The 23,223-nt window shown below is 31.1% G+C and overlaps 1 protein-coding gene across 5 annotated transcripts in view; it reads right to left on the bottom strand.

Moving 5' to 3' along the window:
• Positions 1–18,044, bottom strand: part of LOC148618927 (UPF0764 protein C16orf89 homolog) — a 30,440-nt gene extending 12,396 nt beyond the window's left edge. Inside the window, exons 1-5 of one of the 5 annotated variants that reach the window (XM_088578301.1) lie at positions 17,888–18,043; positions 11,278–11,379; positions 4,741–4,787; positions 3,943–3,973; positions 1,222–1,383 (exon numbers count right to left, since the gene is read on the bottom strand). In XM_088578301.1, the coding sequence (XP_088434427.1) occupies positions 1,222–1,383; positions 3,943–3,973; positions 4,741–4,787; positions 11,278–11,379; positions 17,888–17,903 (358 nt within the window). In that variant the 5' untranslated portion in view covers positions 17,904–18,043. Of the gene's footprint in view, positions 1–1,221; positions 1,384–3,942; positions 3,974–4,740; positions 4,788–4,876; positions 5,756–11,277; positions 11,380–17,887 lie in introns of those variants that run through there. The other 4 variants (XM_088578304.1, XM_088578303.1, XM_088578305.1 and 1 more) reach the window with 4 other exon arrangements.
• Positions 18,045–23,223: the final 5,179 nt, after the last annotated feature.

Below are 23,223 nucleotides of genomic sequence, written 5' to 3'. Positions count from 1 at the left end.
TTATTTATAAGGCTAAACATTGATATCGACCAAATATATATTTTTTTAAAATTTTTCAATTGATTTTAATAGATCATTCGTTCATCCCCAACCTATTTGTGTTTGTGATTTATTTAGTTCTGATGCTTTGTTTTGCAGAATGTGGCATTTTAATACCCTCATATAGAAATTCTCAGACAAAACGTTGTACCAAGGTGGTAATTAAAATCGTTATATAAAATAATATGGTATTCACACTTGCTTCTTTTAAGTGCATATATGATGAACAATTGAATTGAATTTATTTTGAAATCGCGTGATGGGAGCACCGTTTCCTCCATATTTAAGTTGAAGAGTATGTATTGAATGGTATCAATTGCATTGTAATATTATTCCAAATTCAATAATTGCAACAGAACTTTCAAGGTAATCTATACCTTTTTGCCTTTGATCTTGTTGACAGACAGTTTTCTATCACACGTACAAGACAAGATATTCGAAAATATCCGTCAAAACATTTAGATTATCTGTGACGTCATCACACCTTCTTTAGAATTTTAAATGGAAATGACGTCATACGCCTTCAGTTTGTAGTCGTAATACTAGATTTTATTTGCTAAAAGTACTTTAAAATGATCAAAGGCAATAATTAGATTACCTGAAAAGGAAATGAAAAACAAACAAAGAAGATAAAATAGAAAGACATTGGAAGAACGCAAGAAATCAAGTAATTTTTTTCCAGGAATTTTTTTTTGCTGAAATGTTTATTCATTTATATTATAAAAATCGTTTCCGATGCCATTTATTTCAAAAACTCGAGAAAAAAGCGAATTCTCCAAATAATGTGCCATGTCGGACGTTTGAATAACAATAATCTTAAGTGGATCAAAATTCACTTTGTCATTTCAAGTAATTGGTTCGTTATATTGACATCTTCATAAACATCTCTTTATCTTTCTGTCAATTTTTATTGTTTATCTTAACAACTAATACAATAATGGAATGCCGACGGATTTTAAAAAATGAAGAAAAAACCTGTATCATTCAGTTAGGATGTAATATACATTGTCTAGAAAAATATACACACAAGTAGATTTTTCTGATTATATATAAGTGAAATATCTTGTATATTCCTGAACGTCTACTTCAAAGTGAGATAAATATGAGTAAATTTTACACATTATCTCGAATAATAAATGATGCTGTTGTTCCTTCACTGTTTTGTAGTAATTTGTAACTTACTATGGTAGTAATGTGGCGACAGAGTTGCTATGTATGGAATAGCTGCTCTGCTTATCTGCCCTGCTAACTTCCCAATGTCTTTTATTCGTCTAATTAACGTAGTATCAGTTATCCAATTTTCTGGGTGCCTTTCGATATTGGTAAGTAGAACCTTAAATTGTCCTTAAAATGTAAAACAAAATGCAATGTACTTGTGTATACAGTTTATAATAATAAAGGTATTACATTTCTGTATAATGTTCTATACAAATTACATGTCATGTAAAACATGTTTTAGAATAAAAAAAAGCGCCTTGGGTACATATTAGCGCTCGTCTTTATCCAGTAATAAAAAGAAAATGTTTAGCTATCATTGTGTTTGGTTCAGCAATCTAATAAAATTAGGCCTATTAATGGTTCCATTCAGTCACTGCAGTAACAACACTTCATTCTACTTTCTGTTCAAATAACTTTTTCAGAGTTCTCGGGGTTTTCCCTGAGAATAACGCTTTCAAAATCATAAAAAGATGAAATCTGATTGGCTGACCAGAAAGGTCATCGGAACAGAAAATAGAATGGTGTGTTATTAGATCCAACAGGGACTGAATGGAAAAACTGATTCAGTTTTATTGTTGATATGTAGTTTTTCTCTCATCTGGTTTTTGTGATTTTTGTGACTCTAAATTAAAATTATAATTATCTATTTCAAATATTTTTATTCGTCCTACATAATATTTCTAAGATGATTAATTGTGGAGTTTGATTTGACTTCATTTGCCCTCTTGCGTGATGATACTAAATATGATATATTTGTTTTCCTGATCTTTATTTTTATACCCTTTTGATTGTCAGAGCAGATACTTTATGTATCGTGTAATGTATATATAACGACTTCTATAGTAATTTAATACTCGTAACACAAGTATTATGACCATGTCAAATATAATCTTTTATATCAATTTTATCCTCTTCATAAAAATAATGCATGCAACAATTAAAGGAATCATACAAATGTAATGCTTTGTATGGTACACTACCAAACAAGATATTTACATTGAAAAGGGGTAATGCCGTCAAGAAATGCTACTGGTATAGATAACACTTAATATTTCTTGTGTTTAAATAAATAAATTTGTATAATTGAACGAAAAAGTCTTCTTAAGTTGAAAGAAGATTTCATACATGACAATGTTTTAATAAGTACAAAATAGTTCGAAAATACTATGTACGCACGAACCGAGAGTAGTTGAAAGTAGGTTGCGTTCTATTCTGAACTGTAATAACTGAGATGAAAAAAAAATATGTAGAAGCATGCAGTAGTGTGTATTCTTAAAGAGCAAATACATGAAGATTTAAATAATAATTTGTGAATATACTCAAAGCATCACGAAGGCTCACATGACATTCGTCCACAAGGAAAGCGTACGAAGAATGCTCTAATGCCATCTTTTTTTTTAAAAGTAATATTTTAAAATTCCTAAAATTCATAAAATGACCTTTAAATAAACAAGAGAACATTTTTTTGTCATTTGTATGAAAGAAAAAGCGAAGTCAAGACAATTGCGAATACTACAAGTATCATTTAATGAAGCATTTTCACCCAAATTGTACAGAAAACATTATTGGGATTTTAATCAAATTTATATCATAAACCTTGCTGATTCATTCTCTATCGGAAGTCTCATTACAAGTTAATAGATATTCGACTTGACAGCTTTATCTTTCTACTTGCAATTTTTACGCTTAATTCAAAAACCGTTTCATACAGAACATTTACTTTTTTTAAAAAAAAAAGAAAATAACTGTTGAGCTGAAATGAAACATGCGCTTCCATAATTACATAAAAAAGTATTTAAACCACATTTTAAACAAATTTCCATGATGTAAATACAGCCACTGGAATACAAGGAAACCATTGTTTCACCTACAGTTCATAATTAAGATACATCTATTGAAAAAAAAAAGAGTGAGAATTATGAACGCAAATAAAACCCAGGTTGCTTTCGAGAAATTTCATACTTCTCGAAGCCAACTTCTAGTTGCTTGTTGAAGGTCTTGTTTGGGAAAGCAAGGAGAACATATGTGACGGTTGTGGAAACTGACGTCCCATCAAGGTCATTCAGAAAAGAGCGATTGTCTTTGAGTGTCAACACTTATAATGTTACTAAACAAAAAAAAATATATTTGATGTTCTATATCGAATCTGTTCTGGAAATAAAATATAGAATTCATGTACAATTTTCAATCTGTAGAATGAAGACATTTGACACGGCATAAATTCGGCGATTTTGTTTTACTTCTAGTTACTGCTAGAAAGCTCCATATCACTCTAATGCAGTTGTAATTTATTGCTTCAATTGTTTTTTTTCCTTCAGAAAGATTTAAGGAACAAATACATTTGCCCATCTACACAAGTTTGTTGCATTACTCAATGATGATCTGAAGATTTTTGAAGTACATATACTAGTAATTATAATGATAATAGTAAGGGTTTTACCACTAAAATAGTACGAAAAGAAGTTGCCATAGTTTTGTAAAAATGAGCATTACCAATCAAACTTGATTGAAGGTGTTCGTTCTAAAGCCTTTCCATTGTCTTCTTATCTCTGTTGGAGCATAATATGAAAATATGCTCATGTTTAGTGTGACAACAATACAAAAATCAATGATTCAATATACATACATATTGTTTTAATTTCGATTTGTACAAGTAATATGTATAATATTTTTATTACACTTAACTGTTTAAACAATGGTTCTGTGTTAAATATATCTAGAAAATAAAGGGTAAAAACAAAATGAACGAACTGATAATATCTAGACAGTTCTCAAAATGAAAGTCCGTATTACAATTGGCAATAACAGGGTAATGATTTGTTCATTCCAAAGTTTAGTTTCCATTTCAGTCTGTGTGCGTCATTTAAAGTAAATTCGTATACTACAATTAAGAAAAAAAAAACTTTCAAATTATATAAAATTACATGTAATTTAACAACCGTGGAAATATACATTATACACCACTTTCAAATTTTTTAATTGAAATTCTTATAGAATCACTTTTTTCGTCATTTCATTTGAAACATTTGTTATCAACCACTGGGTCTTGCTTTTTTCTTACTTTGTGCGTGTCATCATTCTAGCGGCCACTTTAGTTTGATTTTAGTATTTTCTATGAAGAAGATTCACATATTTATGATTAACATTATGGCATTTATTTAATAGATGCCTTATCGAGGTTCATTTCATATTGCATTGTACATTTGAATTATATAATTGATGAGAACAGTACCTTAACGGATAAAAAATAAAACATATGTATGTTTTTGTGTAACATGGAATAATATAACATGTAGGTTTAAACATGTATTTTTTTTCTTTACAACTGCGTGCAGAAATAAAACTCCAATTACACTGTAAAACACAAAGAATTTACCGAACATAGTGCGCAAATTGTAGTACAATAAAAATGTAATAGTAATAGTTTCTATAGTTTCGAAACCTTATTTTATTAAGCCCTTGTATGAATAATAATATACTAACTATGTCTTTATTGTCATCTAAACCGTTTAAATCTGCTACCTTTAACCCTTTAAAATAAGTCAAACAAAACACATGTTTATAATAATAATAATGACAATGATAATAATAATAATAATTAAAATAAAATCAGACTTACCTTCAACCATACGAGTCCCAATAACAGCATCCAAATTAATGTTCTGATGTTCAGAGTATAAAAATTCTAATGCTGATTTTAATGAAGCCAAAGTTTCGTAGAGAAGCACACTGGTTTCGTTTGAAATTGTAGCATTTGAAAAACTGAGTGTAAATAAAAATATGAATGAAAACAAAGACATTCTCTTGCTCTTGATATATGCTTCGAAATAGAGAAAATTTCAAAGTTTTATTTTATTTTTCATGATGCGCGTGGGTTTGTCTTTACTTCGATTGGGCAGCGTTCACGCTAAGCTTCCACGTTATTCGATACATAATAGAAGGATTAACATATTACTCGCAGTCAACATCACATGTAATTGAACTTACAAATCATAGGCCTTTTCATTTCTCATATGTTAAAATTATGATTCTTCACTAGCCGAACTTTCAAGTTTAACACCTAAACTACTTTTTCACAAGAAAGTTCATTGTATAGGTGTTAGCATCAATACTTAATACAGTGTAAAGCTTCACACTTTCACATTTTTTGTCGTTGAATTCCATTGCTTGCGTAATTAATCCCTAAAAATTGAACTAAATCATATAGCTTTTCAAACCATTTTGTTAAAAAGATTTTTCTCAGTATTCCTGTTATTGAAAATTTGTCAATCAATGTATAACGCTATTTCATCTAGTAATATTTCCCCTAGTAAGTGTCATGATGTTCATCAAATTTCAGGAATCTGCTTATTATCACAGTAGAATTTAGCAAACATCTGAGGTGATAATTAAAAGATCATTATCCTTCGCAGGTGTTTATGACAAGATATAACGTTGCCTCATAACGTTATCAAACGCATAAGTCGAACCTTGGATATTTGTGGACAAAAAGACATAAAGCATAAATACTGATGTATAAAACATTTGTTCTACAAACCATCGATCACACTTTGCCAATCAAAGCTAAAACAAAATGAAATTCTATCACTTGAAATTCAAATTCAAATAGTTGTTTTGTGCAAACACTTTTAATTCTTGGGTCAACTAGGGAATACTAATTCACATTTTCAATATGCCTTGTTTTATCAATTTCCTAGCTTGAAGTACACGGCTTTAATGAGATAAATACGATACTAAAAGCTTGTCCTAAACACGCACATTTTACTCAATGTCTAGATAAAAACAATCAAATACATTTTTAAAAAGATATGTATACTTTAAAGAGTATCAACTCCATCCTCATTAATTTTATTGGAAGTGAAAGCATAGAAACTATGAATGGAACGAGTAACATAATTCATAATCACAGGACATAGACTACGCCAAGAATGAAATAATAAAACACTACAAATATCACAAAGTATCATAAGAAACAGACAAACCTAAGAAGAAATGCAATATGTTTTAAGCACTAATACTGGATTTTTTTATTTTTCTAATTACAGGAAAATATTTATGTGAAAAGTTAGTATACAGCATGGTAATTAGACACATACACATTTTGTCTTCTACGCATTAAGTAACCAGAGAATTAGACTATGATTCCCCAAGGAAAAAGATTATCCGTTTTTATGTTTTTTTGTATTTTTGTCGACCTGATTTCCTAGCCTGTCGCTTGTGTTGAATTTGCACGTGATATATCTTAATCAAGTTCATGAAGGTAGAACAGTTGGGAAATCGGAAACCCTTTTATAAAATAATATTGTTATCTATAAAAATGCAACACATTTAGACATAAGAACATTAATTCGAGGATTTATGACCATTTATCTCCTGAAACGAGATATATTTTAAGGACTAAGAGGCTGAAATAGCCAATGGTTTATTACAAGTCATCCTGTAAAAGAAGCTTAAGATGCTAGGGTGATGTAGTTGTCGATTTATTGTCACGCTTAACCTAAATTCAAACTGGTATTGTTAAAAAGAGTAATCAAGGGAACCAAGGTTATAGCGGTAATCAAAAGAATGTAATCCATGGACAAAGATCAGACATGGAAAACAGACATAAGTTTGGCAAAAATGAGCGGCAAACAGTATCATGGAATAGGGAGTGTAGTCACTGTCTGGAACCTCTTTCTTTATATCAATTTCTTGATCGAAACCACTGCCCCTTTTTATAAATGCATAGATCAGCCATATCCCGTATGAAGTATCTGGAAACAGCTCTTTCAATCGATACTCAGCATTCCTTTTTTATATTTCATTTCTATGATCGATGACTATTTATAATCTCGAAGGGTGGTTTTCTAGATAAACATCAAATGGTTTATTGTGCATCTAAGAATAAAGCATTTGAAGGCAACTTGAATATGTCGACATGTTGAATATTAAATAGTGAATGATTGGTTTATACGGGTAAATGCATTGAAATAAACAGGTACTGATAAGAGGTTAGAGGTCAACTATTTTTAAAGGATCGCTGTTAATACAAATCAAATTAATCAACATATTTAGTTTGCAGTAAAAGTTGTTTATTGGGTTTGTTTATTGGGGTAAATAGCATAGAATGAAGTATGATATATAAGACATACCTATAAAGTGGACCTGACTATCTGCATTTTAAACCTTAATAGGGTATGCCAATGGGACTATTTTCCTGCGATAGTGTAAGATAATTGCATATGCTAACAGGCTTTACAAATCTAAAGGCTCAGGGCGACTGCTATATCAATTCTGATCTTCGATCTAATTTGATAAAAAACGGAATAAACCAGAAAAAAGTATTACCTATCAAGATCGACTGTTGTCTCTTCTATACTACAAGAAAAATCAGCAGCGTTGCCGTGATATGCTACACTAATGTCTCGGTCATTAAAATTATTACATTATTTAAACAATATAACTTTATATGCTTTAATTTTAAAATAAAACAATAAATAAACCCAGAACAACATCTTTGCATTAGAAATGATGTGTCCAGGTAGTACTAAATAACGTTAATTGTCAACATGATCATTTACAGACTGACAATTTATCCTGAATTTTAATCACCCATACACAATGCCCTATGTCAAACTAGATAGTCAAAGTAACACATCCATTTAGCCACTTAGGCCTTTGTTTATTAGGAAATAGCTTTGAAACTGTTCATAATACTTGAAGTGTTCAGGGCTTTTCAAAGCTCGTTCTCACGGAATCCATTTTGTCTGAATTTTTACTAAACACGCCATTCTCTTTCATTCCATAAGTTTTATTTTATCACCAATTACACGTATATTCACAACATGTAAATGACATTCTGGTTTATACTCTATATAGAATTTTGTCGATAAAAACTTAGTAGTGTTTACCTTTATTCATCGAGTAAAGTGTTTTGAAACACGACAATAATGACAGCGTTAATTCTATGAATGTATGGTTTAAACTTTAAGTTGTCAAAATTATTTCTGATGGTTAACCATATACAGTTTTCGTCTAATAATGGAAAACCTTAATTTTCTGTTTATCAATCAGCTAAGCGTAAACATGTCAACTAAAGGGTTAACAGTCAGAAATATGCTCGAAAAGAGAGAAAGTGATAAATGAAAATCAATGATCTGATATACTATGGACCCAAACCAGAAATTCTGCAAGATAGTGAAAATGGAGCTTCCTGGTACGTGAACTAATTCCTTTTACTGCGATTTCATGACATCAAAAAAAAATAATGAAAAGAAGAACTAAGACCGTACAACTCCTAGAATATTTAGGGATATGAAGATATGATTCCTCGTGAGTGTTTAGGGTTCCACCTGTGTTTCATTACTGTAAATCCACCTGAGAACAAATGTATTGTTAGTAATGTTTCTGTTTCGTTCATTACGTAAATTATCTGTTATTTTTGTTGTATTCACAGTTTAAATTGCCTTATTTCATTTCATTCCAAAACTATATTAAACCATTTTTCCACTGAAATATGCGTACGTCAACAGCTGGATTGTCATGTCAGATTGTCTATGAAGAGGGAAAGAATGGATTCTACGCCTATTATTTGGACAAAAATTAAACAGTGCTTCTGGAACAGGGTTTCGTTGCTACAAGATCACTATAGAAGTTTTATGGTCGTCATCATAAACTCGTAGATCGTTACGGTGTTCCCATCTGCGCCATGAAAACTGATTTGTTCAGCGTGTCATAGTTTTCCTTATATCTTTCGTCTACCCCGGACTTGATTTTTTATGAGCAACTCGGCGTGTGTTTCAAGAAAAGCAGAGGACACTTACCCTACCGGTGCACATGGTCCATGCTCCCAGTTTTTAGTGGAATCCGAGTTGCTCATTTGCTTTTGTTACTTTTTATGTATGATTTTAGTTATTTTATGTTCTTTGTTGTGTATGTCTGCTTTCCAAATCTGGTCTTTGTCCCTGGATTACATTCTTTTGATTACTGCTAGAACCTTTGTTTCCTTGATTACTCTTCATATAAATTATACTTCAGTTCGGAGAAATAGGTCGATAAGAAGAAATAGGTGTGTCACCTTAGAAATGACGATCGTCTTCGGCCAGTTTTGAATATGACTTCGAAACTTATCTTGGGAACGAATGAAAAGTTATTCACACAACTACGAATCCGTAAGTTTTTTCTTTTTTTGTCATGATCATGAAAGAACGCCAACTGTATATGTTTAACAGTGGTACATATTTTTAACACTATCGTTACATTTTATCCTACAATGACAACCTAAAAGATCTTTAGACACTAATCATCATGAAATAAATGGCTTTACATATGTACAATGTGTATAAAAGTGTTTTCTTGTGGTTTTCCTCTTTACGCCTTTCCCCCTAAGCAAATCATTTTGAATCATATAACATTTCTAAAGATGCAAAATATATGAATTGAAGGAAAATTTACGAAAGATTTTTAATAATGCAAAGGTGCTACGGATGACCATGCAAAATTCCGATTACTTAAGATTAGACGTATGCAAACAACTAATCCGACAGTTTTTTTTCTGAAAATTTGCTTGTTACAAATCAAATTAAATTATATAGAAATAACGGTAAATACCCAAAATATTTCGAGTTTTGAAGTTTGTATACTTCCGTTATGAAAACTAATCCTACAATTTTTCTAAAAAAATATATCAATCTACGTAAAAATCCTTCTTTCTGTTACAATTTTCATATGGTTACCCACTTACTTTTACCTAAAGATGCTGTCAAACATGTTTTAAAGTTATGAAAAAGGCAATAAATACACCTGACGTCCTTGGTCGAAAGTCCATATAATGTTCGTCGACGTCGCCTTTCAGTACCTGATCTATGGTGCAGAAGACTGTAATCGTAAATGAAATTTGAAATTTTGAGATTTGTATGGTTAATTTGAAATTTACTTATTAATTTAAAGGAGAATATGTTGATTCATAAACCGGACAGGGATCAAGCCAACTTGTAATTACTGTACTGGTATTTTATAACCAACTACATGATCATATAGACGTTTTGAAAATTGTGATATGGCACCAGACCTTCAAAGTATGGAGAAATACACAATAAAATGAAACTATTGGCACCGTGTAATTAGCTTAAAAGTATGTCTCTGTTGGTGTCTCCAAGTTAATTTAATGATAGGAGACATGTCGGCATTTATTGATAAAAAATTAAGACTTTTCGTCAATAGTGTGAAGTGGATTTTGAAAACTTTATAGCTGTCAAAAATATAAAAAAAAAACACGAACACGGTGAACATGTACAGTCTATAAGTTGAAATTTGAATGTATTGTGGCAGGTGCTTCAGGGATTTCACTGTCACTGTGTGATGTTTTTAACATAAATCCAAGTTATGACAACCAGTGTCTTACAATTGAGTCAAACTAAATAACAAATTCAAAGATTTGTACTGTATAGTGGTGAAAACGAGAATAGATCATGGACCACTTGTGCAGTCACCTATAGTATTACATATCACATATATATCAATCAATGATTCCGTGGGATTGTTACAAAAGCCATAGAAAAAAATAAAATGAAAAGACGGAAAATGAAAAGCATTAAACTGAAGCACATTGAGAACATGAGATAAATTATAAACAAGTAAAAAAGAAAGCTTAGCCTACATTTCTGCAGCACGAATATGGACCAGGTGTATCGATAGGATAAGCGTTCTCTTCTTTTAATTTACTCATGTCATATCCAGTTAAATACAGACTAAACAAAAGTATCACGAATGTAATAAATCTGTATTAATGCTTGATTATGGGCTAATTATTGACATCCCAATGGGTACTTATTAAGCCCCTTTCCTAGCCGATATATATATATTTTTTAATTCAAATAAATGACAACAGTCATCTCAGTACAAAAGTTTATCACGAACAAGACGATTTTGGTTTATAAATTATCCATTTCCTTTTCATGTGCAGTAACATCTCCGCCACCACATGGTGTTTATATTTATCAGTTGTTAAGGTATGTCAAAGTTACTAGCCAATACTCTTACTTCTTAATGCACCATCGTTGTCAGAGATACAGGCTTTTCGACCATGGATATAAAAATACGTCTCGTACACTGCCTGAAAATTTCTATTTTCGCTATCCAGATCTAAAAGAGAAGTTTTCTGTGCCTGACAAAATATTCATCAAAATACCAACTTTGCATAACATCGTTTTATAACAGTAAACTCGAAACATGTCATTACACTTGTGAAGCGTTTGGTTATGAGCTTTCTTTTTTTCTCCGTTTGGAATGTAAGTCATAATGCAGACAAAGCATAGTCTGTAGTATTCATTACCACAAGTTCTCCAGGATTGATTTTGTGAAGATGATAAGCGAGTCGTGAATGTTTTTTAATAACAAAACATTATCTGTTAAAATGTATTTTAAATTAAAGTATCTTGCCAAAAGTCGTCTTTTTCCCAAAAAGGTCTGTAATTCCATTTGCTTCATACGACGATTATATAGAATTAAAATGTCTGCACCAGCAGTGAAGAGTATCTAAAATGTTCTTGGGTTGTCGAATTAGTGAATTTTTTAGCATGCAATCGGTAAAAGAAAATTTTACTTCACTTTGGGAATTTGATTAACTGGTTTGACCGAACTCAGAAACTTTGACAATTAATAGCTTAATTAATTTTTTCTCCAAGTTATGTAACAGTGTTGTTGAAGAAAAGACTATTTTCATCTTTAAGTTATTATATGGTTAATTTCTACGATATATTAGCCTTACTTTACTGTATTCACTTATTATACCAACACATCAACAATCTGTCAAGTTCAAATCAGATCAACGAACACTGCCCTGTCATAAACAGTTAAATGAACCACCGACATCACAATCTAATCAACGAGAAGGTTTCCCAGAAAAGTCGGAAAATATTTTAGACGCTTTTAATGATTACTTAAATTGCTGTTGATTAAGGAAATTCACAATGCCAATTCAGTAGAATGATATGATGGATATCGATTCATAAAATCACAAAGGCTCCAGTGGTAGTCATAATTTGTTCGGTTTCACAGGAATTAGGCATTATTTATACACACGCGATGTGTATCATTTCAAAGTGAATTGATTGGAGACAGTCGCCACAAATGTTTAACGTAAGATACATTGACCGAATGATTTACTTTTCATGGGTCTCAGACAATTTGATAGTAATGCAGTGAATTCTCATGGGTACCTACAAGGTATTATACGGTTATGAACCAAGTTTCACGGACACAAACTAGACAGTTATATAAATGTGTCAACGAAACACTCATTGGTCAAGGTTTTTTCTTTTTAAACATTCTTAGACTATTTCCCTTATTCTTTAACAATTGTACTAAAAGTATACGATCTATAGTTTGCTCTTTTTAAAATGATAGAGTTCACATCTAATCAAGACAAACAATGTCTAAAGTATTTCTTTCATACGACCTAATACGTTAATATAGATATGACCGAGATAAATCGGGAATAATTCGTTAATACATGTAGGCTATATAACGGAGGAAGTAATAATAAGCAATACTGCTATTTCCTTCACATTACACAAAGTCTGCTGTAAATTAACGAAAGTAAAAATGTGGTCGAACAGTGGGGTATGACTTGTTTCTCTGTGAAGTACATTTTTTGCTAAAACCTTGAGTTTTAATATATTTCCAAATGGTTGAAAAAAAAATGTATTCGATTTTATATACATCTTGTTACAATTGAAATACGATTTTCATTGTTTCTTGAAGGATAATTATATAAAGTTTTAAGTAGACTATGTGCAAACATGTTGTTTTACGTCAGTGATGATCCTTTTATTTTCAAGAAAATACAATATCGTTCAATTTGAAACATCGATGAAAGCAACCTTCCAATTTATTTAGACGATATTCTTTCCCCCTTTACTAAAAAGATACTCTGTTCTAAGTAATGGTAAACAATGCTTTTTATTAATCGATTGAAGACGTTATTGTCTTTTACTTTATTGAAATGAATATACTTATTCGTTGACGATATTTCATGCTCGTGTATTTAGGACAATACTCTTCACTCATTCATAGAAGACGATACCATATTTCTACTTTAATGAAGGTGGCACTTAATCATTTATCGAAACAACACTTATCCTTCATTCATTGAAAAAGATGCTCTGATACGGACATTAATACAAACTGTCCATCATCCTTGTGCCAATTCTATATGTGGTAATACTATTTCCGGAGACCTAAACATCTTTGAAAGACCGAGAAATTATTAAGTTTTTAAAAAAGGACTATAATTGATTGGAAAAGTGTCGCAACGCCATCACAGAAAGCAGACTTCTTACAATTAGGCTTCTGGAACAGGGTTTTATTGCTACAAGATTGAACTCATCACTACAGAAGTTTTATGGTCGTCATCATGAACTCGTAGATCGTTACGGTGAATCCATATGCACCATGAAAACTGATTTGTTCAGCGTGTCATAGTTTTCCTGTCTTCATTCGTCTACCCCGGACTTGACTTTATGAGCAACTGGACGGGTGTTTCTAGAAAAGCAGAAGACGCTTACCCTACCGGTGCACCTGGTCCATGCTCCCAGATTTTAGTGGAGTTGCTCAATTAATTGTATTACTTTGTATGTATGATTTTAGTTACTTTATGTTCTTTGTTGTGTTTGTCTGTTTTCCATGTCTGTTTTTTTGTCCCTGGATTACATTCTTTTGATTTCCCCAGTGATCTTGGTTCCCTTGATTACTCTTTGAGAATAGAAAACGCAGACAAAATATCTCGGACAATTTCATCATTACTTCATGACAATCGTAGATAAAAGGTTAGAAATACATATCCTTCGACTCTCATTTACCAATTTCTAGAATAAGGAAAAAGTTAAAGTAACTAAGAAAGAAAGTCGTGTTCGCCCCAGCGGATATTGTGGCTAATAATGTAGTTATAATTTGATGTAGACATTACACCGAAATAACTTACTCCTGTACTTTTCAATTCATTAACTCTACAAAGAGTGAAGTAACTTAAGAAAATTTTAAATCACCTACTTAGTTCTGTACTAAAATCAATCATTTCATGTCCGCTCCGACCTTATACTGGATAGCAAAACTACACAAAAAGCCGTAGAAATCACGTGTTATTTCATCTTCCAATAAATGTTCTACTACTAATATTTCTAGATTATTTACCTCTTTTTTAACCACTTTTAAACTTCAATAAAGGCGTAAACTTTTTTGGAGTGTTAAAACTGTATTTAATCTATTATTTATTTGATCGGCATCATAACTTTCAGTATTCGTATGATTCGTTTGATAGTAATGACTTTTCTACCCTGTATACAATGCTGCTAAAGTTGTCATATTTCATTGAATAGTCCTTTGATAAATCTTGCTCTAAATTCATTCCTGGTTATGAACCAATGCATTTTGAAGTGATTTAAGACTATTGCATAAATTTATAATACTTTTAGATAATATGATGATAGTTATATTTACTTAAAAATATGTTTAAGATACCTACCCAAACCTTACAAAAATAGTACCCGTACACCTTTTTTCTTGATTTAAATATTGCACTTGAAAATGGCAGCCTTCATATTAAAACTTGAAGTGATCTTGATTTCCCTTTTGTTGAGTTTCCATTCCTAGGTGGTCTACTCAAGAAGCACCCTCCTACGGTAATTACATTCCTCAACTAGTCCGACTTACTCTTTTTTTGTAATAAATTGTCAGACACAACCGATTCTTTACAGAGTAATCAACGGAACCAATGTTATAGCGGTAATCAAAAGAATGTAATACCAGGATATCGACATCCAAACTTCAAAAGACATATACAAAGTTTTTTCACCGTTACTACACTTTGATACCATTTTATAATAGTATTTGCAGATTTTTAGTCAATGAGTAATCAAAGGAACCAAGGTTATAGCGATAATCAAAGAGTAATCAAGGGAACCAAGGTTATAGCGGTAATCAAAAGAATAAACTGTTATCACAGACATAAGTCTCACCTGTTCGGTATTGTCAATATAATGATGTATTTGTTAAATATGATTTTTTGTGTTGCTTTCATATTTTTTTATAATAATATGCAATTTTAAAATAATTATTTTTGTGTTACCAATACAAAATGCACTAGACTGCGGGTGTATATGCGTAAAATTGGCATGAATTTGTGATACAATGATGGTAATAACACCAAATATCATTGACTTAGCATAAGGGGTTCATGTTAAAATGAACTTATCAGAAAACTAAACATTAAACTTTAAAATTGAATTTTCTCCGTCAACAGACAATGACTGCGGAGATATATGCGTAAAATTGGAATGAATTTGTAATGCAATGGTGGTAATGCATTTCTACACCAAATATCATTGACTTAGCATAAGGGGTTCATCTTTAAATGAACTTTTCAGAAAATTTAATGTTAAGTTTGTGGGCGCCGCCGTCGTCGCCGGAAAAGCAAAACCTAAGTCTCGCCTACCACGACTTTCGTCGCAGGCGAGACAAAAATGATTTGCTCATCCATTTTTTACGGAAATATAGTTTATAAAGCACCAAAGAAACTCTAATGGAAGTACCAATAAATTAAAAGATATGTTTTCGAATTAATGTCTTTTCTATGAGCCTTGTTTTCACAAATAAAGCTATTTGACACCTAATTGCATCTCTGCGTAAATTTTTTGTTGAGTTTTGTACTACAACAAATCTTGTCTATTTAATACTTGACGTTACTATTCCAAATCCAGTGTACTAGAATTGCAATGACCAATTATTTGTTAATGCTAGTAGTTTTGACGGTAATGTTATATATATACTGAGCTCATTTTCAGAAACTACAAGGGCTCTTAAAATAGATATATTGTTTTGTCTGTATGTAGTATGTTGAAGTACATCATGGAGAAAATCGGTTGTATGATTGAGTTGTTTCAGTTATGTTTGATCTCACATTTCAGGAGGTTGTACATTAATGTGTCTTTGTATCGTAATATTGGTTTTAGTACCTGTTGAAGTCCTTTTGATGATCTTAAAAAGGATTGACAATTTTGTTTATATTTAGGTTCTACGCTGGTGCATTTGTTACGTTTCATCATATAAAAGATGATACATGTTTCTCGTTCAATATTCTATTCTCAGTCACTGAAGACAATATTCTATTTTCAGTCATTCGAGACAATATTCTATTTTCAGTCATTCGAGACAATATTATATTTTCAGTCATTGAAAACAATATCCTATTTTCAGCAATTCGGGACAATGTTCTATTTTCAGTAATTGGGGACAATATTCCATTTTCAGTCACTGAAAACAATATTCTATTTTCAGTCATTCGAGACAATATTATAGTATCAGTCATTGAAAACAATAATCTGATTTCAGTAATTGGAGACAATTTTCTATTTCTAGTAATTGGATACGATATTCTATTTCCGGTCATTGGAGACAATATTCCATTTTCAGTCATCGGAGACAATATTGTATTTTCACTCTTTGGAGACAATGCCTTTTCTCATTCATTTCAGACATTTTTTTCTTATTCATTTCGGGCGTTGTTCTTTTCTCGTTCATTTCAGACGACGCTCATTTCTCGAACGTTAAATATAATATCGGTTCTTTTTTTTATTAGTCACACTACGTCTTCTACTTTATCAAGGAATTACAGCGAGTTGAAAAGAACCAGTTCCAATTTCAATACAAATCTTGGTAGGATAATAAGTAGTTTAAATAGCTCTCTAGGTAGAAATCTGTCCTACATTATACCAATGTGTCCTACTTAACTACTTCAGAACACCTGTGTGACCTTTTAAGTTTGAATAGCTGTCAATTATGATGATGACCATAACCTCTATATCATGCCATCCATCACTGTGTTTTGGGTAGCTTGTACTCTATGTACAAGTGATTTACTTGTTTCTGATTGGATAACACTGTTCATTTTATCTAAATATTTATAGACCAGGCCTATTTCTAGTTTCAATTAGTTAGTTGAACTGAATGTTGAAACATCTTTTAAAAAGAATTTGATGCTCATACATTGTTTAACTGAGATTCTTTCTAGCTGAAGTAGTTTTAAGAGCTTAAAGTTATGGTAACATTCATCACATTGCAAAATGGCCATGTTTTCAGTTTGCAATATAAATGCATGCACCAGTCCTTTTAAGGACCTTACTAATATTAAAAAAATTTAAAGAACTCTTGTAAAGTGATTGTAAATACTAGTATCATTTTTATTTTTTTTGATTTACATTGTTAGATGCCCTAAAATATAAACTTGAAAATGTACCAGTATAGAAATTTTAAAGCTGCATTAGATGCCAAATTTGTTCAGGTTTGATTCTTCTGAATTTTGCTGATACAATGAAATAATGAAATAAGTTTGTAGTAATGCAATTGAAGCAATTAATGTCGATAATACCGACAGAATATTGTGAAAATAAGGTTTTTTTATGCAGAGAAGGTCAATAGGTCTGATCTAATTATTTTTCGCCATTACTTCCGAAGATTGCCGACAGGCCATTCATCAGGGTTGAAAATACTTTAACCTTGGGGAAAAAAATAACAATAATGGATACACAGGTAAGCACATATCTTGGTTTCATTTCATTTCATCTTTTTCTTGATTAGTTTTCAAATAAATACTGACCATATTTGAGCCGCATTATATCTCAATACGTAAATTTCAAATGGATCCTTGCGTCATATTCGAACTTTTTTCTTTGACGGCTGAAGTTCGTCGGTATTCCTTGCCGTTGAATAACCACTTTCACTTTGCAATAAGATTTGTTATCAAAGAAGCGATCCTTACAGCACATGCGCGAATTAAGGTCACCAAAAGTCACATGCATACGAACTTATCTAGGTCGATTTTTTATCTTGCTAGACAATAAATATATAGACACCTATTTCATTTATTTGATGCATTTTATTTGTGAGTATCAAATGAAATTGTACAAGAAAAGTACAAATTAGTAGAAATAATTCAATGTTAAGGTATATTTAAAAGAAACGAAAATTTACGAAAATGACAGCTAATGCAGCTTTAACAATGATTCAAATGGTCTCAGTGAGTTGTATTTATTTGACATTTAGAGGTTAAGCTCATCATAACTGAGAGCTATTCAAACTTAAAAGGCAGTGTCCAAAAGATCACACAGGTGTTCTGTGGTAGTTAAGTAGGACAATTGGTATAATGCAGGGCAGATTTCTACCTACTTAAACTACTTAGTAGCCTACCAAGATTTGTATTGAAATTGGAACTGGTCCTTTTCAATTCGCTGTAAATGTATTTATACGATTAAACAGTAAAGCGTATATAATATCCATTTCTTGAGACTACAGTCTAGCCATCTTTTTTAGAATTGTACTCATAGTAATAGACATTTCAGCAGAATTAAGGTATCTTCATAAATTTGGCGTTTCAAAAACTTTTGTGTCGTATCTGCTTTATATGTATTTTCAAAATACGTATTCGCCCATCCAGGACCTACTCAAAGCTATACTGGAATCCATTCGTATTTAAAGCGGATGGCCGCACGTCAAGTCATACTGATGACTTTCAAAATTGTAGGATGATTCCGTGCTAAGCGCATGGGAATTGCAGGACAGTGTGGTAATGTGTTTCCCGGGTGAGAAGAACGTGGGCTAGTTATTTGAAGAAAACATCACGATACACTTCTGCGCAACTTGTCGGTCTTTTATTTCGCAAGGCCCGTTTTTTAAAAAGATAGTTGATCAAATGATCTTTTTTTTCTTGACACATGACATTTTGGGCAAAATTACTTTTTAACGTAATTTTGTTTTGTAGAGTACAAGGAGAGTGCTTCAGCAAAGTTTGGAGAATAAATATCTTTTTCTACTTGTTCAATGTTCTCATTCTCAAAGAAACAGTCATAACATACATTACTTCCCGACACTTAAAATTAAAACTGCCTTGTTGGGAATAGTTAGGTAAGTTGATTGCTACGAAGAACAAAAATTCTTAAACAGCACTTAAAAATAGAAAACTGTTACTTTAAAAAAATCGATATCATTTTGAAAGCGATAAATGTTTTTTATATAAATATATTTTATTTTATGAATATCAACAAATGAGACTTCACGCTCTAATATCACTTAAAGATTCACTCCAAAACTTATCCCCCAAAAGATTTTACGCCAACAATGTATCCAAATTCTAATTATCATTTATCTTTTACTGTCAAGTTTATTTTCATCAAATTATAGATTTCAACACCTTAGACATATCATTCCGTGAATGATATTAAACAATATCTATCAGAAAACTCTATTCTTTCGTTCCAAATATTAAGTAACCATAGAAATAGTTTAAAGAGATGTCCATTTATATACTGTATATACTGGATAAAAGTGTTTAACGTTTTTGGATGATTACTTGTTTCGTTTTAGTTAGTCTGTAAAACGTTGAACATTTTTTTCTTTTGCTACTTTATCTTATTTTTATCACGAAATATTCTTAATTTTTGCTCTGATAGAAAACAAGATGTGATTATGAAATTTTTAAAAAAATATTTTTAGCGTTATAGGAAATGGTTAACCAATTACAAATTTGATTTGGGTTTTACTGAAAATCACTATCTCGGGGATCTCTAAAGGCTTCTGTTTGTCAGAGCTGCAATAACAGCGACGCCAAAAAATATCAAATCATCAAAAATTAGAACTTCTCTATTTATGGACCAGACCCTTAACGTTAAAATGTCGTGAGCATGGCAAACAATCCTGTACACGCCTCACTCCTACTCATCAATTTAGAACCATTTGTATTCTTAAGGCACGACGAGCTTTATGTGGTTATTGTTAAATAATTTCCTCGACAAATTAGTTCCGAGTATGAAAAAAAACTGATGCAAAATAAATTGTGCAATTATGTATAAAACTTTAAAGTTTGTATTCTACAACATAATATTGATCCATGTAAGTTTTTAGATAACAATTTCAACAATAGAATGGAATAGTTCCACATGAGAGATTCCTCAGTACAATTTAATTTTCAATTGTTTGAGTTTTATTCCAAAGTGATAACACTTTTGTTACTGATATGTACATTGAAACCATGACAGATACTTAAAATCGTTAAATACATATGAGTATTATACGTGTCAATCTACTCCGTTACTGATTGTTGATGAAATGTGTCATACGCTATTTTCCCAATAACGACTTTGCGTGATTTCCAATCTTCCTTAGGCTTCCTGAATGATTTTTTATAAGAGGAACATAATCGAATTATTATGAAAGTTTGTTTGAATGATATTCCAAGTATGTTAATGATCAAACAACAATTCAGAGTTACGTGTACATGATGTAATTAACTATAAATTCTTCAATAAAAACATACTTTGTAAATTATTGGACATTAAAAATAATGTAATAACAAAAATAATGATAAAACGACAAGCAGATTTCTATCATTAGTACGGATTTTTTTTTCAAATTTTATTGTTCGCTAGTGACGTTGCACTTGACTTGAGATAAATGTAGGTAGTTACATTTACATATACATTGTACTTAAAAAATAGTTATCGTTCATCGCACTTCTTATTTTCAAATCGATCTCCAGTGTTGTTCTGAAGTAACATCCTTGGTAGCTATTTTAATGATTCAAATTATACCAAATTAGAATCAATTACAAGAATTATAAATACATTTCGATAGATGTTAACTGCCTCTGGTTTGGTGCACATTGATTTAACAGGAACAGTTTGAATTTTATGTCAAAATTAGTCATTAAATTCTACCTTGGGAGAATCTAATTGTTCAGGGTTAAGGGTTGCAGTGACAAGACTAGTAAAACGTTTTTTAGATTCCTAAAGCGTACTTCGATTCAATCAGTTGAGTGGAATATTTTTTTTTATTCTGGTATCATGTGGCCGACAATCAAAAGCTGCAGTTAAGCTTTGCATTTATGTTACATTTTCAGTCATAGCATTTGTTTCTAGTATTTGCTTGAAAGAGGGAAGTATGCAAAGACATCCTTACACATTACTAGAACTACGGTCATTGGCACGATAAATATATTTTGATTAGGCTTTACAAACTCGAACTAAATATTCAGCTTTTACACAAACATTTCATACCCTTTACAAAATAGAAAACCTTTAGTTTAGAGGTAAAATTGTATTATCCGATCTCTCTGTGCTTTGTGCTAATAGTTGCAAGGCTAATGTCAACTTTTACAAAATATAATAATTTTTTGTAACTTTTTTTCCAATTACTAGGTATTTTACTACACTAATATAATTAAAAGTATATGTCGCTCCAACAAAACAAAAATGTTCTTGGATTCGGATAAGCATTTAAAAGAGTAATAAATATTTAATTATGTCATGTCGAATCTAGCAATTTTTGCAAATACATTTTGAAATAAAATAAGATTCAAAAATAGTATATAATTTATTTAAGAGATATCCGTATTAAAACAAATCGTTTCATTTTATTAGTTATGAACACGTTAAATGGGAGTCCAAAATACCAAAGGAAATAAATATACTTAAAAATGTGATCATAAACTAGGGTAATAAACTATAGATGCGTGAAAATTGAACAAAAATCCGAAGCAAGACCAGACATGAACTACATAAAAAGAATTCATCAGTCGAACATGATGACAATTTCAGTTAAATTAGCTTTGGGTAAGTTCAAAGTATACTGTATATAATGGTTGATCCAACAATGACATGATTATTTTACCAGTATCCTATTTACAATAAATCTGACTAAAGTCACGGAATGACTGCAATGGAGATCATGTCTGCAGTCATGTGTATCCATTTGAACCATAGATAAGGTTGTCTACTTTGGTTACTTATGGTATATACACCAAGTCAACATTAAAATTTTGCTCCGAAGGACCATACAATTATCTCTTTTTTTTTTTTTCACGTTTGAGGCACAATGTAGTTTTATATCGTGTCGTCATTCATCTTCCAGATGGAGGACAATTCAGTATGAAAACAAGGGATAAATATATTATTTCCTGCAATGGTCGACACAAGGGTATTTTTTTACATTAATACTGATGTGTTTAATTTTAATCTGTAACGTTGTTGTTTTTTTTATAATAAACGACATAACAGATGATAAAATATCTAACAACACAAATATATCATAACAAATCGATGACAAACTTAGTCCTTCATATTTCAAAATTATGAAGCAGAGATGAAAATGTTTAAGATGAACACAAGAAAGTACATTACAATAAACATACAATAATAATTGGATTTATAATACTTCTTAAAGCCCTTTTGTCACTTGTAGTTTAAATTTTGTAACAATGATACATAAAAGAACAGTGTCCGGGACTGCGCCAGTCTTGAAAAAATACATAAAAGAATTTTTATATTGTAGATAGACCTAAATATACAACTGCTATAATGTATCAGTTCACCTCATTTGTCTTCAATCTCTGTATGTGGTTTAAATTCAATCAGTGTCAAAGAAGCTTTGTTGAATCAATCCTTTCACTTACTACAAATTAGTATTAAAACATATTTATGTCGATTGGAACTTTGTTTTTTTTTTTGCTTTGTCTTTGTCAATAGACTTGAAAGTTTGCAATATTTTTAACTTCTACCAACCATAGTTCCATCAGATTTCACTTTTCAGATGTAGTTTGGGTCCACAACAAAGACAATGTGAACCAAATATTTTCAAGATGTAAGATATCAATCCAATTAAAGGCTATCTAATTTTGCAAGCGATGTATTTTATCATAGGACTTTTTTGCAATAATTTTAGCAAAATATACTGCTCACAAAAATAAGTTGATTGACAATATAAGAGAAGACTTTGCAACAACAGAAAAGTTCAATAGAAAATGTTTTTGTCATTCCAGAAAACAAACATCTTAACCTTTAACATAAAGGTAATGACCGAGAGTATTTCACAGAGGACGCTTACCCTACCGGTGCACCTGGTCCATGCTCTCAGTTTTTAGTGGAGTTGCTCATTTACTTTTGT

This window comes from Perna viridis, chromosome 4 (genome assembly GCF_037379345.1).
Source record: "Perna viridis isolate PV_CMFRI_1.1 ecotype Kerala chromosome 4, ASM3737934v1, whole genome shotgun sequence".
Taxonomy (NCBI): Eukaryota; Metazoa; Mollusca; class Bivalvia; order Mytilida; family Mytilidae; genus Perna; species Perna viridis.
Note: the sequence above shows the minus strand (reverse complement) of the source record. Positions and strands in the feature narration are given on the sequence as shown.